Consider the following 19,394-nt stretch of genomic DNA (forward strand, 5'->3'; position numbering starts at 1 on the left):
CATTTTCAGGTACAATTTTCAGGTGTCAGTCTGCGATAGCACATTTTTCCTGCTGAACCATAGATCAGTTGATGCTTGATTTGACTATCTACCTTACTTTAAATGAATTCAGTAATTTTCTCTCAGGATTCTGTCTATTGACATTTGGTCACCTTCAAAATGCCTTGTCTGGATAAACATAATCTGGTCAAGACTTGACTTGTGGCCTGGAGATCTACTGCTACGGCAAAGTGTTTTGTCTCTGGTGTATTCACACCAGCCCTGTTTAGTCCACTTTAATCAAACTCTAGGACTGGACTGGAAACTAGACAGAAATACTTGTTAGTTAAGATTTTGTTTTTTTGCAGTGAGGGCTGAACTTGTGATGAATAAAAAGGGTAAAAACATTTTAAAACATCATTTATGTAAACTACAGACACCACTGGTTTCACTGGATCCACAAATCCTTAGAAATGGGTTCACAGTCCGTTGGCAGATGTCAGTAACTTTGTTTCTGATATGTTCTTGAATTTCTTTAAATTGGAGAGTTGATGTGTCTTTTTTAGTGTCCTCTGTGTCGTCTGACAGGTTCTCTTTAAGTGACATCTTGATTCTTTTGGTCTGGCAGTAATGAGGCTTTGAGTGTAGATAGTGAAATTGAACTCAGCTTTCTAAAAATGTGCTCAATCACAGTTAATTAATGCTTCAGCACAAGGGTGTAATTAGTGTTTTTAAATAGCGCCCAGTTGATTTGGATAACACTTTCCTGTTTAAGGTAGGAAATCATCATGTGAAAACAGTTTGTGAATTCTCTCTGGTTTTCTTGGTCTGATAATAAAATAAATCTGCGTGAAACATTTAAGTGTCACAAAGCAGGAAAAATACATTAAACCTGTAATCGGCATTTCGCAGCACTCCAGACACAACAGGGTGTGACGCTTAAAGTACGCACTTTCATATCCGTGGCTCACAATAATGTCTTCAGCTGATGCTGCGTCTAGATAGCGCGTCGTTTCAGCTGGGAGATGAATATTGTGCTGCTTTAATATCACGGGATCTCGTTAAACCTCCACTAACTCTCCACTCCTCCTCTCTCGTCCCGTAAAAAAATAGAAAAATGAGTCTCTGGGATATTTATGATTTAAATCACAAGCTGATGTTTGGTGTTTAGTGCACACTTTTATGTACAGGCACATTAAAAGTCATAACATGGTGAAAAAGTTTAATATTTTATGACACCAGGGATGTTCAAACTGTGGCCCCGGGAACATTTGTGGCTCTCTCGGTGAGTTTGTTTGGCCCCTCAGTTCACAATTCAAGAATAGAGCCAATACGTGATTAATTCAAGGTCTTTTAAAACATTTATTTATTTATTTAGGTCCTAGACAAAGTATTTCTATCAATTAACAATGTTTCTGTTTTCATAACACTACTTTAACACTACTTTTGCTCAATCTTTATTGGTAAAAGTAAAAAAGTAAAATAAAAACAATATTCCAAAAAGAAAATATTTATTTGTCCCGTTTATGATTTACAGATTCCTTTTCTACAAAAATTTTACTACTTTACTAAATATTGTCTATTTAGTATGTCACTGAAGAGATAAAAACAACAAATATCTTAAGAAATAAATCTTTTTAGTTTTAAATAAAAGAAAATGTGTGTATGCGCTGTACAATGGCTGTTGGAAAAGACAAGTGTCTTGTTGACTTTCCATTCAGAAACCACTTGCGGCGTTCTTGATGGTTGTACAGGAGGCTCCACTTCTGCTTTTCAAAGATGCACGGTTGTATAATTGTGCATCTTTTGCAGTCATTTTCATGTGTGTGTAAAAGTTGAGTTCGTAGCCAGAAAGACCGTATTTAAAGTGACAAGAAACAAAACAGGCAGACCTGAAGAGACTAAAATCTCATTATCTTAGAATAATTTTGTGCAAAAAAAGTAATTAACATGTTTTTTTTTTTTATCACCCATAGACTCATCCTAACCTGTTCAAGGAAGCATAAAGGTCACCTTTAAGAAACCAAGCATAATCTGCATACTAAAGCTGATTTAAACAAACTTGGTGCTGATGGAGTGTTTTCTTGAAGAACACGCTGCGTCGTGACAAACAGACAAATACCAAGGAGATAGTTCATTGGCTGAGTCATTCAGCAGGTGGCCTGGGTTGCCGTGTGAAGACAAGTCCCTGGAGTTAAACGAGTAACTGTTTATGACATGTGCGGATTGCGTGTGCTGACGACCATGAACCCTGCAGCCTAACGTCTACATCCACTCAGCAGACATGCTGGACTGTCAGTTCGCTTGGGCTTGTAATATTACAAGCAAATGAAGGTAAAGTCGCCAGCAGCTTCAGTCTGTTGATGCACAGTTTTAGAGAAGAAATAGAAAGTACAGGTACATCTCAGAAATGTAGGCTATCCTGACTAATTTAGCTTGGTTGTTGTCTCATAATTGCATAATCTGCTGCTTTTCCTTCGGGCAACATCGCAGTTATATGACTCTAATTAAATTCAGAATGTAAATAGGCTTTTAAAGCTGAACGCTGTCGGGTTTAGATGCTTATAGTGAAACGGAGGCTCATCGTGATGCACAAGAAGGGAAGTGAAAAGCGACACTGTAACCTTGGTCTTTACAAATGGTGTCTCACAGAATTTATATATATATATATATATATATATATATATATATATATATATATATATATATATGTCACATTCAACAGATTCTCGACTTTTCAAAATAAATGAACTAATACAATGAGTGCAATTTTATGAAAAGTTTCACATGATGACGATCATTTTTTTCCTCTGAAAACTTTCTAAAACCTCAGCAAACTTTGTGAAAACAGTCCAAATTTTAACAAAATGCCCAAAACTCCCCCCCCCCATCCAAATGTGTTAAAAACCTGCCAAACTGGCACCACTGGCCAGGTGTCGGAGTGAGATGAGGTTTTTTTTTTAGACTGTTTTAGAAAAACAGAGTGTCTTCAGTCAGAGGCTTCTTCAAATTTGCTGCAATCCAGACTGCCACAGGAGATCTTTCCTACCCACATCCATCACCACCTACAACAACTCTCTTTTGTTATTGTAGGTGGTGAATTAGCATAATTTAATTTCAGAAAAGTACTTTTGAATGTGAATTAATTTTGAATTAACCAAAGAGGTCAGCACTGAGACGTTTTCAGGCAAAATAACTCTGGATTAAACAAAATTACACGAAAATGTCCAAATTAGCACAGAAACATGCTGATAGAACCCTAAACAGCCTATTTAGACACTTTAACAGCAATAAAAAAAGTTTATTTGGGGGTATCCAAACCTCCCAATATTTGCTGTTGTGTGAAAAACAATAAACAACCAAAATCTCAAAAATATCAACAGAAAATGTTTGTGAGCTGAAACACCAGCTCCAGTCCACAGTAATTTGAATTGTGGTAATAAATCAATCGCTATTTTGTGGCTCAAAACGTGTCAGAGTGACTCAGACTGTGCTAACACCACTGAGGTGTATTATTAGCCGCTTGTGACAGTGATCCAGTCAGAACGAGCCGGGCTGCATGTAGCACAGCGTAACCACAGGCTGAAGCTCATGTATGTTTTATTACTGCGTGCTGCTGTTCATGCTTCCACCCAAGGGGGACGCCGCTGAATTTACATGCTGCTGTTTCTCATTCCTCTGGATAATTTCTGCAGTGTGTTGCCACATCTATGGCCTACATTCTATATTTGCATTTTGCAACCTGCCAACAACTGTAGAGCCTAGTTTTGTATAAAAAAGAGTAAAGTGTCATCCTGACGACACAGAGAGAAATATTTTATTTTAGGAAATGAGTCTAGCAGATAGATAAAAAAAAAAACATAAAAATGAATTATTTGGCTCCCTTGAAAAAAAGGCACATTGGTTGTTTTCACTAAAACAACTCGATGAATTTATAATGAGATTTTCTGAACAGGAGGAAGAGGAGGAGGAGGAAGAAGGTGGGAAGCAGAATAAAACCTAAAAAGATGTTATACAGATTGAAGGGTCTTTTGACAACACTGGCAGAGGAGGCTTTAAATTGCAACGTGTGTGTGTGTGTGTGTGTGTGTGAAGGAGTGGGAGTCATCCTACTCTGGAGGCTTGAGTGCATTATTTTGTCGTGTTAATGCATTCATGCATGACAGTACCGTAGCATCAATTTTATGGTCCTAAAACCTGTGTGTGTGTGTGTGTGTGTGTGTGTGTGTGTGTGTGCGTGTGCGTGTGTGTGTGCGTGCGTGTGGAGGAAACCATAAAATCAGAAGATTTAAGCCATAATATAAAGAAATTAGGTCTGAAAAGCAGCACTGAATGAAGGCGTTTGGCCAATTTTTGATAAGAACGCCCCAAAAGAAGCATTCGGCAGCAAACTGGCAGCTTCTTGCTTCTTCTGCTTAAACGACTTAAAACGCACGAAAATAGAGACAAGTGAGAAGCAAAGAGACTGAGAAGACACCAATTTTCTGTTTTCCAAACAGAGGAAATAGCATGTTTCCTTTTCGTCTGTCACTGACTCAAGAACTATTAGCCTAATTATACGGAGGAACTGAGAACGATGAGGAAAAGTGTGTGTGTGTGTGTGTGTGTGTGTGTGTGTGTGTGTGTGCGTGCGTGTGTGTGTGTGTGTGTGTTCATGTTTGAGAGGCAGAGATCTGACCGGTGGTTGGAATTAGCACTGACAGATTCATTAAATGTGTTTCTCCTCCAAATTTAACACTGATAAACGAGCTCACATGGCCACGTAACGGGGCAACCAAACCAATTTCTCACCAGCTTTAAATCGTTACACTTCTAGGATTAACTAACTGCTGTTAAGTAACTTTGCAGGAACTACAGACTGGAAGTAGGCGGCTAATAGTGAATACTGCAACTAATGATTATTTTAGTTATTAATTTATCAATTATTTTGACGATTAATCGATTAATGGGATAAAAAATTGGTGGAGTAGTAATGAATCATGAACCTGTTCTATTAATCGCAGTCGCTTCAGTTTAAGCTTTGAGATTTAGAGTGAAATTCCAGTGCAGATTGTCAACCTAGCGTCATGCTAACATATAAAGCTACATTAGCTGTTTTTGCTCCGTTTCCTTGTCTTGATTCTGTTGTTCATAGTTTTAATTTTGGCCAGTCGGGTGGCCAACACTTTTCCAGACAGGGCTTGGATTCGCTATTCATGCCAGGACTGTAATGACTCTTCAGATTTTTCGAGTATCTCTATTAATTCCTCAAGAAAAATTATCTGCCTCGAAGCTTCGTTAAATTATGTTTCATTATTTAGCGCACCATGTTCCAGCTGGGTGGTTATTTGTGTTGCGCAACACTCAATTCCCCTATGTGTTGTTGATGAATGCTAACAGCTAGCAGCATAACGTTCAGTTTTCACATTTGGTCTTAGGGATTTCATTGATTTTATTGATTAAAGAGTCTTTATTAGCCTGCTATTTTATTATTAAAATGAATATAATTTTCTTAATTTTGCATAATTTTTGTCCAGGTTACCTTAAAAAGTGAGCTGCCATTGTTGCACTTTAACAGAAAAATAATTATTAGGGATGCACAAATATGTAAATTTGGGCCAATGTTGATATTAGATATTAATACTGCTGTAATGGCAGTATTTACCAATATTTATTTTATAAATTTTTTTATTTGATTACTTTATTATCATCAGAATAATTCATAAAATACCTGATTGCTAAGATAATCGTTTAGAACAGCCCTAATATCAATAATTAAAATTATCTGCCTAGAAGCTTCTTATGTTTTGCTATTTAGTGCACTGTGTGATTATTTGCGTTGCGCAACGCTCTCACTTTCGCCTATGAGTGGTTGATGAAAACTGGATATCTGAACAGATGTTTAATATCTTTACATTTATGCAGTAAAAGCGGTTTCTTTCGGCTGGTGTATTTTGAGATTTCAGTCATTAATGGTCAGATTAAGTGAGGAAAAAGTGAGTGGTGAAGGTGGAGGTTTCCAGAGCGGATGAGGCAAAGCAGTCACAGTCACAACTGTTAAGAAATAAATCCCTGCTGCACCCCTCTCTCTCTCCCTCCCTCTCTCTCTCCCTCCATCCTCCAGCTCTCTCTATCTCTCCTCTGCTCCTCATTTCATCTCAACTTGGATCTAGCAGTGCATTCATTTTTTAATGACACTCACTGCACGCGCTCCCTGCTCCCCTCTTCACCACCTGTTAGCCCCGCATCTCCTCCTCGCGCTGGATTTCAATATTTTCACCTGGTTTTTATGAGGAGTTTCACGCTTGTTCTTTCCTCTGAGGTAAGGCAAAAAAATTTTATGCATTTATTTTCTGAACAGATGCACATTGAAGCAAGCTGATCAATATTCATTTTACTTCCGTTTCATCCTGACTGCTGGGGTTTTCTCTGGACTGTTTCCTCTATCGCCTCCCACAGTGAGCAGGTGCAACGTGGGTCTGAAATTAAGTGTTTTTTTTCCCACTTTTACCCACATAGACTTGAAGTTTACTCCACCCTGGAGATAACTTGTCTTCCACCTGACATGTGCTTAGTTATAAATGATTCTCTCTGAAGCCTAAGGAGTAACGATGCCGTCTGCCTGTCACAAGATCGTTATTCAAAGGTGAACGGAGCTACCCGCGGTACCGATTAGAGCCGCGAAGGCACTATATACGACGCATATGGGCGCTGCGCTAAAGAGGGCGCCAGAATATGGCGTTAAAAATATTCCTAGTTGAGAATGCACTCGGGCGCGATTTCTTTAAACTCGTGTTGTCGTCTTATGAAAGGAGCTAATCCTGAAGAGGGAGAAAAGAAAGAGGGAAAGATGCATTTCACTGTGGTTGACAGTCAGTAGGTAAGTTATTTCAGTCTATAGAGAGGAGGGTTCCAAATATTGAGCTTACATTGCTAGTAAATGACAGATTACTGTTTTCTTGCAACTGTGTGGTGTAGTTGCAGGTGTACAGGCAGAACCTTACCAAGCTGTATGCAAGGTATATATTCAAAATAATAGTAGCTGCATTTCCAAATGTGCGCAAAACTTTGTCAATATTCCACTAATGTTGAAAAAACATAATTTTGCAAAACTCCATTAATTAAGAAATACAATTAAAATCACATATGATTTTAATTGCATCTTATTGTGTGAACAAACCTGTTCACACAATAAGTTATGGAAAAAGATGCAACGTCATCATCCTCCTACCACTTCCTGTTGTCTTCTTTGTCATTTTCACCAGTAGTAATGTTTGGTTGTATTTTGTGTGATGCAAAAAAGGTTTTTCCATTGCAGTTTTGCAAAATTCACTCCTTTTAATGCAGTGAAAAATCACCTCATCCTATTGTAAAAATATTTTTTTCAAAATTGCTGTGTTTCCATGAATCAAATTTATTTGTTTGTACAAATATATGCACATGAAAAAACTATTTCTATATTATTTTTATACTTATTACAGAAATAACAGGTTAATCTCTTCCTGCTGTTGTCTGCTGCTACATCAAACGTGTTATTGATGCTACTTTCAAATAATTAAAATAATCTGCATTTTTAAATCTAAATAATTGTTTTTATTTGCTACTCCTGTAAGGTAAACTGAGCAGCCAACACTGGTATGATGTAAGCTAATTATGAATTATGTTACACACATAGTCGCTCAGGAATGATAAAGCATCTCAGAAAGTGCATAGCTGCTGACACACAAACGGAGCAAATCTTCTCGCAGCTACAGGTGATGCAAAGAGTGATGGAGAGATAATGAGAGGGTAAAGAAAGGGTGAATCTTTGACAGTGAAGATGAGAAGGTAGGGTCTGAGAGACAGTGAGCGCCCCATGCCTGTCATATGACTCTAATTTAAAGTGAAGGAGCTAAAAGAGGAGGGAGGGGGAGGTGGCATGTTGCACAGAGATATATTCCTGACTACGGGATGTGAGCTTCCTCTCTCGTTTTCTTGGCTGGAAATCTACGTGTTACAAACACAAGGTGGGGGTGATGCGTCTTCTGCAGCATAAATAAAACCAACAGAAACCCAGTTTATGGCAGCAGGAGACGAGATGAGCTATCATGTGCAATTATGGACACATTTATTTGGATTTAGTGTGTAAGAAGTAAATTTGGAAAAAACTGGATTGGAGCTTTTATACCAGCAGAATAATTAAACACTGAAAATGTTAAAATGTGGGATTTCTACTGAGCGGATATAGAAGTATTTTTACATTGGCGCACTTACAGAGAAAGATCTTTGATTGTATCTCTTTATGGAAACTCTAGAGCCTTAGCTAGAGGTAGAGCTGAACCGATTTTCCGATTATTCAAATAAGTAATTGGTTAATCGTTAACTCAAAAAAAGGCCATTTGCTGAAAGAACAACCCTTTCAAAGAATGTAATGTCTCCCAATGAGTGAAAACACTCATGTTAAATGTTTTACCAAACTTTCCAGTATGTGATTACCAATACATAAAATATATTCTTATTTTAGATTTGGTTCTACATTTTCACATCAATAGACACGTTGCAGCAAGATGTTATGAGCGTACGATCCCGCCTCAGCTTTCTGCTGGACGTCAGTAAACTACTCGCTAACAATGGCTACCATTGGCTTTAGCTGTCAAGTTATCAACAAAACACGCTAAATCTTAAATGTACGCCTGATATATAAAAGAAAAAAGGACGTAGTGCTTTGCTACTTATTGTCATCACTACATCAAGATAAGAAGGTCAGGAAAACATTCTAACAAAAAATATAACGAAGGAGAGGGAAGTAGTTCAGTTATGCTAGCATGACTATGACAATCGTAACATTTAGATGTGCTGCTGAATTCTGTGCTTTGGTTCAGCTAAAAACCAGACACCAAATCTCTGACATATCGTCAGTAGAGTAGGCGTTTAAGTTAGCTAATGTACCACAGCAGTGTTAGCTTAGCTAATAGCAGCGGTAGCTAAGCTACCACAGCAATCACTCAACAATAATTATAATCGCAAAGTAAATATCAAGACTGAAAAGATGGAGCTGTAACAGTCTGAATGTTCTGTTATTTGTTTGGGAAATGTTTGAATGTCTTTGTTTTTTTCGGTGTTGAATCCTGAAATATAGGGTGGTGGTGGTAGTTTCTATGGCAACAAGGTTGTGTGTAGTGTAGTTGAAATCAAGAAAAAAGAAGGTCATGAATCGTTTTGATTTGTTCTTCAACGATTTTTCTGCGTTATTTTTCCCTTTGCTGTGGCGCGCTGCACTAAATTAATAACATGTCCAGGTTTTGATTTGTTGACGTTTTGTTCTGCTGCGGCAGCGCGGATACGGATGGCGAGGAAAAGAATCGTCTCTTTGCCCTCCGGCGTTGTGTGCATGCATGAAATTTCCGGATGTAAACAAAAACATCAGAGTTTTTCCACCAGGCCTTCCAGAGCTTGGAGCAATGTTTACAAGCGTTGGGTTTGGTGTTGTTGCTTGTGCGCCGACTCTCTCGTGAGCGAGACGATGGTGATGATGGTGGTGGCGGTAAGAAGAAGAGGAGGACCTCCAGCTGGCAGCATGGGGGTGATCAATCACCGGCTCCCGGAGAGCCTCAGGCCCGCCGGGTCTTTGCTGTTGCACGCTGCTGGTCCTCAAGCTGCTCCGACTCAAGGCCACATCTGCCAGAACTGGGAGGCGAATGACTGCACACATCATGTCAACGGCCTCATGAAGTGTGTGTGCGGACGCACGGATTAACGGTCTGACAGGAGTGTGGCTGTGTTTATGTTTGCACAATTGTTTTTGATGAATTATGCATTCAACTCCAGGATTCTCATTATCACAGACTCTTAAGTGTATTGATCTTTAAATCCATTCCTGCTATAAACATCTCCATCATACTAAGAGCTTAATTAACTTGTCTGCAGCTTCACCTTAATGCAATGCAATCAGACTCTTCAGATAATTTCTAATAAAGGGCTTTGTGAGTTTTGCTTTAATGTTGTGACAAACTGAAATGATTTCCTGTAACTTTGATAAGCGCATTGCCTATTAGCTACAGCTAACAATTATTTTAGCATTTTATTAATCCGTCCAAATTGCCCCTAGGTGTGAGTGTGTGTGTGGTTGTTTGTCCTGTGTTACACTGCGACAGACTGGCGACCTGTCCAGGTGACCCCGCCTCTCGCCCAGAACGTTAGCTGGAGAGGCACCAGCACCTCCCGACCCCACAAGGGACAAGGGTGTAAAGACAATAGATGGAAAAAAAAATGAAATTAATCCATCCATTATTCTGATGATTGATTGGATTAAAAAAATTGGTACATTCTTCAGATTTGTCATTTAACCACATAAACGTATTTTATGCAATATCAAAAATACATTACTTATTACTTTTTTTTCTTTTTAAAATAAGAAAATAAACATTTTATTGCTTAAAATGCAATAATGCAGCATTTATTTAATGAACGCTTGATCGTTTGTAGCAGTGGATACGTTTGGTCCTTTCTGCTTGACTTAATCAATACCGATCTGTTGATTAATGTTTGGATTAACTGATTAATAATTGTTTGAAAATGGTAATCAGTGGGAGATTTTTTGATGGAATTTGAACCAGGTGAAGCCAAAACCGCCACGTTAGGAGCTATGGGTATAAAATACTTACAAATAAAGTTTTTTTAAATCTTAAATGTGAAATGTATAATTTTTTTTGTACAGTTTTGGCTAAATTACTATTTTGAATATGTTGAACTTTCAGCAAATTCAGCTTTTTTAATCTGTAAACTCCACTTAGTGATTAATAGATTACTTAAGTAGTTGACAATTATTTGAGTAATTGATTAATCGCGATTAATCGTTTCAACCCTACTTCTTGGTAGAAAGCTTTAGAAAGGAACCAAGACTCTGGATTATCTGGAGAGTTTCCTTAAAGAGGAACAATCAGAGTTTTGTCTCCAACATAAAGATGCTGCTAAATTTCATCCCGATTAATCTGATTAATCGTATTGTTTCATCAAAAGCTGATGTTTTTTCCACATCGGTTAATTGGGAGACAGCTAAGAAAAGTAGCACAACTCCAAGGTGATGAAGTTATTCATCATGGCTTCATGAGACCAAAATGGCCGCCGACGGGTTTTCAAAAGTCAGCTTGTCCATCATCTCCTTTCCTTGAGCCAGAAGTCTGCCAAAGTCCTTTCAGCCTAACGAGTGAGGGAAGCTGATGTGTTGGCACGCTGCGGCGGCTTTCGGAGCACGGTTTCATCACCAGCCAAGATGAAGCTGGATGAGCTGCGGCGCATCTCGCCCGCCCGCCGAGTTCACAACAGAACCGGGTCGTCGCCAGTGACCCCGGCTGCTTGTAATTTTGCCGAAGGTCAGCAGTCAGGAGTGGCGGTTTCAGAGTCACTTTCTGCCAGGGCATAGCTGCTCCGATTAACTTCATTATGATGAATGAACGCTCTGAAACGCTCAGCTCTGTTTTTAGTTTTAACCCTGGAGATTTAGCTTTACAGCTAAAGAAAACAGGACGAGGCGCAGATCATCTGAGGTTAAAGGAGTAAGATCAGAAGATTAGATTAACTTCTACTGCTCCTTACAGCTGGTTTTCTGTCTTCTCTATTGTCTGTAGTGTCAGTAAACCTATGGTTAAAGGATTAGGAACACCAGAAATAAAAATTTTAATAAAATTCTGACATTAAACTCAGAGTTCTAATTCTGTGTCAAAATCCAAACAAATAATAATTCTTAGGTGTATGTCAGTTATGTTAGCATATAAAATAATAATAATAAAAGTGGTCCCTTTGTTGTGCAGATATATATATATATATATATATATATATATATATATATATATATATATATATATATTTTTTTTTTTTTCCAAATGTATTTGGTATATCAATGAATGAATCAATCAAATTTTATTTGTATAGCACATTTCAGCAGCAAGGCATTTCAAAGTGCTTTACATACTTAAAATAAAAACAGCATGTGAGAAAGAGAAAGAGATTTAAAAAAACATAATTAAAACGTAAACAGTGAGAAAGAGAAATAAAAAGCTGTAGAACTTTAGTTGAGACGCCGTCAACTGGGACTCCAACCCTTTGGACTTTAGTCAAAACGCCGTTTGACAAGGACTCCAACCTCTCAGACAATTTTATATTTCAATTTTAAGCAAAAAGTCAGAAATATGAGAAAAAAGTCAAAATTCTGAGACAATAAAATCTAAACTTTAGAAACAAAGTCAGAATTTTGAGGGACAAAAATAGGAGAAAAAAGTTGAAATTCTGAAATTAAAGTGAGAATTCTAAGAAGAAAAAAAAATTCTGTGAAAAATGTCAGAATTCTGAGGGGAAAATAAAAATTAAAAAAGTTCAGAATTATGAGAAGAAAATAAAAAATTGGAGAAAAAAGTCAGAATTCTAAAAAAAAAAAAAGGTCAAAATTCTGTGAAAAAAGTCAGAATTCTGACAGAAAAAATTAAGAAATTTGGGGAAAAAAGTCAGAATTCAGAGTTTAAAGTCAGAATTGTGAGGAAAAAACATGTTACAGCAGCAGTCATACTGGATTTTGAAGGGAGTCTGAATTTTGTCATCTTCATCAACTCCTGAACAGAAAATCAACTCTTTCATCCAAAACAGAATGAAGCCAAATTCTCAGATTTTCTTTGATTTGTTTTCACAGATTAAAACTCCCAGACAACACAGAGGAAGTACGAACATTCACACTGCAAATATGAACTTCTCAGTTTGAATCGATGAATGCAGAGAGAACAGAAGGTAGTCCAAAGGGGGAGCTTTCTGCTCAGTATTGAGGACACAACGCCCCCTCAAGCCCTGCTGTCTTTAGAAAACCAGAGCTGAAACGCGTTTGTTTCCACCCCCCTCACTTTATTTTTTATTTTCAAAGAAGAGCAGATACACTGCAAAAACACTAAATCTTACCAAGTATTTTTGTTTATTTTATGGAGCTGGTACGTTAGTTCATTTGAAATAAGACAAAACTAACTTACAAGCAACTTTTCAGCAAAATAAAGGTAGGAAAGCATGAACTCATAATTTAATTAAACTGAAAAATACTTTATTAACCCAAAAGAGAAATTAAATGTTTTTGCAACTCATTTTATATAAGATTCTTCAAAAAAGTTGTTACAGATTCTGATGGCCGTAAGCCGAAAGAATATCCTGTAGCAATAAAAAAACACTGCAAAAATACAATCTTACCAAGTATTTTTGTACTAAAAATATCTTAGAGCACTTTAAATAAGACAAAACGAACCTACAATAATATTTCAGTGACATGTAGGAGCTTGTTTTAAGTCAATAATTCCTTAATATTGTTTAAAAAGTACTTGTAATTTTTTTTTAGGTAGTCCAAAAATTAGGGAAAAAAAACTTGTACCTTTTAAAACCATTTTAAGGAATAATTTACTTAAAATAAGCTCCTATAGTTTGCTGACATGTTATTGTAAGTTAGTTTTGTCTTATTTAAATTGCGCAAATATATTTGCAGTAGAAACTAGACCAAAAATACTTGGTAAGATTTTGTGTTTTTGCAGTGCAATCACAGCTTTCTGCAACAAGGTGGCTCTTCTAGCAAAGTAAGAGGACTGAAGAGCGATTGAGCCTGGAAAAACTTCCTCCTGTAAGTGTCTGACTGTGCAGGCTTGTCGAGGATTTTAGATAACAAAGGTGCTTAAACACACCTGCACACACACATGCACGCACACACTAATTTCAATGTGGACTGTAATTTAACTCAGCCACTTTTCGTCCATTATCTCTTATCCTTCCTCTGCAGGTTTATTCAGATTTATTTAATTGAAATGCAAATGTGTGCACATCCTCTGCTGTATTTTGTAGTCCTGTGAGAAACTACATTAAATTGCTTTAATTAGGTTCAAAGAGCTTTCATTAAGAAAGCCACTTGTGGTAATAGCTTTCTGACATGAGATATTTGACTGTAGGTAACACTGTAACAGGTGTTAGGCCAATCTGCGTTTCTCCAGAAAAAACACATCAAAACAGAGAATACAAGAAAATACTAAAAAAAAGAGAGTAAAAAAGTGTTTGATAAAAACAAACTGCTAACTGGTCAGAACATCTGATTTAATACTTAATATCATTAGGCAGACACAATGTATATAGGTATGCACAAGTTTGATATTTTAAAGACTAAAATGACTAAAAATGCAAACAAACCACAACAGATGAAGGCAAAAAACACATTTCCAAATATATATTTTGAACTATATGGCATGTTAAACTAATACAAACTGTATTTATATTTTAGAACAGGGTAAAGTGATTATATGTATAGTGTATTATATAATTGTTCTTTGTCATTTGTAAATCTACTGATATATTAAAAATTCTAGGAAAAAAAGTCAAAATTCTGACAAGTAAAAATGATCAATCTGAGAAAAAAAGTCAAAATTCTGATAAAAAAAAGTCAAAATTCTGATTAAAAAAGTCAGATATTTTTTTTCAGTGACCAAAATTGTCTTCTGTATTAGATTGCTGAAAACAGATTTATATAAAAGCATTGTGTGTGTTTTTGTAGCATTAAGTGTCGCCCTGGCGCTTCTGTTTTTTCTTACTGACTGTCATCGCGTTTCCTCTCAGCTCTATGACCGTGCGGAAGGGAAACCGTTTGGGCATCTCCATCCAGGAGCACATGGCCATCAACGTCTGCCCGGGCCCCATACGCCCCATCCGTCAGATCTCTGCCTACTTCCCTCGCCTCTCGCCCACTTCCTCCTTCTCGGAGCCGCTCTCGCCCAACCAGCTGACGGCGCCGGCTCCGCTGAGCCCCGGCAGCGCGGGCCAAGGTGGAGGAGGAGCAGCGGGAGGAGGAGACGGAGAAGGAGGAGGCGGGGCGAGCAGATGCCTTTTGTCTCCACTGCTACCGGGAGCCGCAGGAGGAGGAGGGTCGCTGTCGGCCATGAGCAGCATGGACACCTCCATTGAGATCGACAGCTGCGACAGCGACGACAACAGTGAGTCGCCTCAGAGCAACGGTCGGGTCTCACTGAAAAACAGGGCCGGGCTTATGAGGATGAGGGAGTGTCAGCACCACGCTAAGATAATAAAAAACATTAAATTACAAGAATAAAGTCGTACGAAAATAATGACGCAATAATACGAGAATAAAGTTTGAGAATAATGTCGAACAAGAATAAAGTCGTAGTATTACGAGATTAAAGTTGCAATAATACGAGAAAAAAAGTCAATATTTCAAGAATAAACTAATACAATTATGACTTTATTCTCGTGATAATGTGACTTTTGTTCTTGTATTACTTCATTGTCATATTTTCTTTTACTTTATTCTTGTAATTTTATTTATGTTTTTATACTCCGTCGTACAGAAGGAGGTGGACCTAGTTAGGCTCTTTTTAATTTTCCAAATCATTCTTCACTTTTTTTATGAGCTACCTCATCTTTTAACTTAACTTGGCAAATATAATTTTTCTGTATGCTAACAAATCCTTTTGCATTTAGTGGTTTTGGATTTGGTTGTGCAGGAGGCTCCACTTCTGCTTTTCAAAGATGTACGGTTGTATAATTGCGCATCAGTTTGCAGCTATTTTCATCTGTGACCAGCTTATTTGGATTTAAAGTGACAGGAGGGCCTGAAATGGCTCCAAATAGGCAGAACTGAGGAGACTGAAATCTAATTATCTAAGAATGATTTTGTGCAAAAAAAAATTTAATTAATGTGTTTTGTGTAGCACATACATCTATCTATCCTAACCTGTTCAAGGAGACATCTTAGGTCACCTTAAAAATCTGGTTCAGCTCATAAAAGACAAAATAAATAACACTGACACAGATCTGGACTCATATAAAGAGTTCAGAAGAAAATCGCGTAAAGAGAAAGTTTTAGATTTCAGGAACTAGTCGATATTTATTCAATATTCCCATCGTTCTCTCTCTCTCTCTCTCTCTGTCTCTCTCTGTGCTGTTTGCTGTTCGCCTCCTAATGAAGTCATCATCATAAAAGCAATTACCTGTATAACTGGCACATATTTCTTCTGACTTGTCGTTAACTCCCTTCCAGCCTCCCTGGGGACGTTAGAGTTTGACCTTCTGTACGAGAAAGCCACCAGCTCCTTACACTGCACAGTCCTCAGAGCAAAGGTACGGTGTCCACGGGAAAATGCTTTACAACCTCTAAATGCCGGCTGACTTGTCAGACAGAAAGCCAGCAAAGGAAAACCAGGTTGTGTTTCTGTCAGCTATAATGATTATGTGTTAGACTTCTGAAACCAACATGGGGGAATAGTTTTACACACATTTGAGGTAACGTATTACACTGTATATACCACTCTTGCATATACAGTGTAATACTTGAGATTTGCTCTAAAAATCATCAAAGCTGTCTGATTTAATAGTTTAAACACCAAATATACCATAATATGCATTAATATACACTGCTGAAATAATCTTGGCACCACAGCAGAAACTAACATCTACTTATCTTCTCAGCCAATCAGCACCAAGGAAAATAAATGGGGCTCTCTGATTGGCTGCTTTGCTAATCAAAGCAGCCAATCAACCCTCACTGCAAAAACACAAAAACTCAAAGTATTTTTGGTTTAGTTTCTACTGCAAATATCCTAATTCACTTGAAATAAATAAAAAAACTAACTTATAATTAAAATTTCATCAAGATGTAGGATTTTGTTGAACGTAAATAATTCTTGAATATTCATAGATAGTACTAGTTCTGCTGGCAGATTAATTCACAGATAACATGGGGAAAATATCTTATACACTCTATGAAAAAAACTTATGAATATTTGAATTTTCCCAGAACGTTACGTTCCACAGAAAAATCTGTGACTTCTGACCAGAATCCAATGTATAAATGTGTTTTTCTAACATCTTTACGGACATTTTCTGTCTCTGTACAAGTAATCTGGATGTGAAGAAGCTAATAAGAAGTACATACACAAAACTGTCATTGTTTAGATATTAAGCAACTACATAAATATTGTAAACCTAACACAACTGAAACAAGAAACCTTTACTTTGATTTGACTGCGAGAAAAAAATTATTCTTTAATATGTTTGATTTTACATCTTATTTTAACTGCAATGTTTATTTTTTTCAACCCTCAAATATTTCACTTCTGCAGAGATTATTCATACTAAACTTTCTCAATTAAAACGAGTTGGCATGGTAACATTGCACATTTTATGATTTTGTTAAAAACACAGATATTTAATGCTTTTATAAAGTAAAGTTGTTTAGTATCAGGCATTGTAAATGTTTTAAATAGGACATACCTTTGTTTTTAGGGTACAGACTTACATTCAGCTTCTTATTTTCACCCTTCACACTCAAACTCTTAAGTTTGATTTATCTTTAAACATTTTCCAAATGAACCCCATACTTCAGCATTTTTCGCTGCTGGGAGTCTCCAGAGTCACCTCCACATCTCATTTTGTAGTTTTTATGTCCTATATTTTCTCTACAAGGGTTTGAAGCCGATGGATTTCAACGGTCTGGCCGATCCCTACGTCAAGCTGCATCTGCTGCCGGGAGCCTGCAAGGTTGGATTTTATTACAAGTGTTTTTTATTTCTCAGTGTTTTCCTGTGAAATTGAAAGAGACCTTCAGCTTCCTGTCTACAGGAAGATTGGAGGACACTCTTCAATCATGGTCTCATTTTAGAGTTGTGTGACGAAAATGCGGATGAATAAATGAGCAATATTAGAAGGACCTTGGGGTTATTTTTCTGCTGTTTGCACGTCGCAGCGAAGCTCGCAGTGACATTTACTTCATTCTCCCCGTGGTGTTGACAGGCGAATAAACTGAAAACAAAGATTGTTCGAAACACACTCAACCCCGTGTGGAACGAGACGCTCACCTACTGCGGCATCACCGAGGAAGACATGTACCGCAAAACTCTCAGGTTAGTCTCTGCTACTCACCGGCCTGGGCAGCAGCTGGTCACATTTACTTCAGTATCTTTAGGACAAAATATTTTTAGGAGTATTTTTACTTTTACTTGAGTAAAATTTCTGGATACTCTACCCACTATGAGTAACTTCATTATTTGAAGAATAAACTCATCTTAACCCAAAAATCACCAGACACAGAGACACACCTGAAGGTTTTAGTTTCATAAGTTTTATATTAAAAGAATTTGGTTTATTTCTATAAAAATGTCTCTTTTTTTCTGATATTGTAATTGTTTTATTTATATGAATTATTTTCATTTTGCTCTTAAAGGGGACAAGACTCTTGTATTTAACAGAATTTTATGCAAAATTCACCACTTTGTGCGTTTTTGTTCTTCTGTTTTGGTCTCTGCTGCTTTGAAAAACAACCCAAGCGTTTTACAAAAAACGCCCAGCCATTTTGTTGGCAGTAAGTTCATGTGTTTTGGTGTTTGGAAAATGAAGCGTTGGAAAAACTTCTGGAATGAAACGTCACAAATCCGATACCTAGCAACCCCAGCCAAGGCCAGCCCCGTTACCTAGCAACCTCAGCCAAGGCCAGCCCCGTTGCCTAGCAACCCCAGCCAAGGCCAGCCCCGTTACCTAGCAACCCAAGTTGAGTTCTAACTGATTTTACTGCTGTACAGTTTGCTCCCGGAAAAGACAAGAGTTTTGTTGTTCAGCTGCACTGCAAAAATACAAAATCTTACCAATAAGTCTAGTTTCAAGTGCAAATGTCTCAGTACATTTGGAATAAGATAATACTAACTCACAAATAACTTTACAGTAAGATATAGCAGCTTGTTTTAAGTAAACAATTCTTGAATATTTTTTATTTTTTTAAAAAGTATTACTAGTAGCGGGATTGGCAGATTATTCGTTTATAACTTCTTATGCAAAATGTCATCTTATAAGTTTAAATATCTTCCAGTGGAACTAGTGTTGTTTCTAATCAATATTCAAGAATTATTGACCTAAAACAATAATTTAAACTAATAAATCTTTCTGACAAGTTACTTGTGAGCTAGTTTTGTGTTATCTCAAGTCAAAACTGAAATGGTACACTGTTTTTGCAGTGTGGTATACTGTTGATTTTGCAGGAGGCTCCACTTCTGCTTTTTGAAGTCATAAAGTTGTGTAATTGCGTATCTGTTTGCAGCCATTTTTACGTGGGAGGGAAACATTGAGTTGGGGGCATGGCTAGCAGCTGCTTATTAAAATTTAGTCAAAGAGGCCATAAAACAGCTCATAAGCAGAACTAATCAAACTGAAATCTCATTACTGAAGGATGATTTTATGCAAAAAAGACAAAAAACAAAAACTTGTTGGTTCAAGGAAGCAAAGTAGGTCACCTTTTAATATAAAACCTATGAGTTCACATTTTGGTCAGTCTGACATATTTTTTGACTTTTTTGATCAGTTACTTGAGTTGCATTTTTACCAAATACTTTTTTACTAGTAATTTCTTGCACGGTTACATTTTACTTTTACTTGAGTAAATATATATT

At 37.2% G+C, this 19,394-nt stretch overlaps 1 protein-coding gene across 1 annotated transcript in view; it reads left to right on the top strand.

Moving 5' to 3' along the window:
* The first annotated feature begins 6,247 nt into the window (after nt 1–6,247).
* The window catches only part of LOC106924692 (double C2-like domain-containing protein alpha), a 33,790-nt gene continuing 20,643 nt past the window's right edge, over nt 6,248–19,394 (top strand). The window contains exons 1-5 of the mRNA XM_088016438.1: nt 6,248–6,272; nt 14,553–14,933; nt 15,998–16,077; nt 17,422–17,496; nt 17,749–17,858. Coding sequence (XP_087872564.1) covers nt 6,248–6,272; nt 14,553–14,933; nt 15,998–16,077; nt 17,422–17,496; nt 17,749–17,858 — 671 coding nt within the window. The remainder of the gene's footprint in view (nt 6,273–14,552; nt 14,934–15,997; nt 16,078–17,421; nt 17,497–17,748; nt 17,859–19,394) is intronic.

This window comes from Poecilia mexicana, unplaced genomic scaffold (assembly GCF_051168715.1).
Source record: "Poecilia mexicana isolate PSO_F unplaced genomic scaffold, ASM5116871v1 scaffold_19, whole genome shotgun sequence".
Lineage (NCBI taxonomy): Eukaryota > Metazoa > Chordata > Actinopteri > Cyprinodontiformes > Poeciliidae > Poecilia > Poecilia mexicana.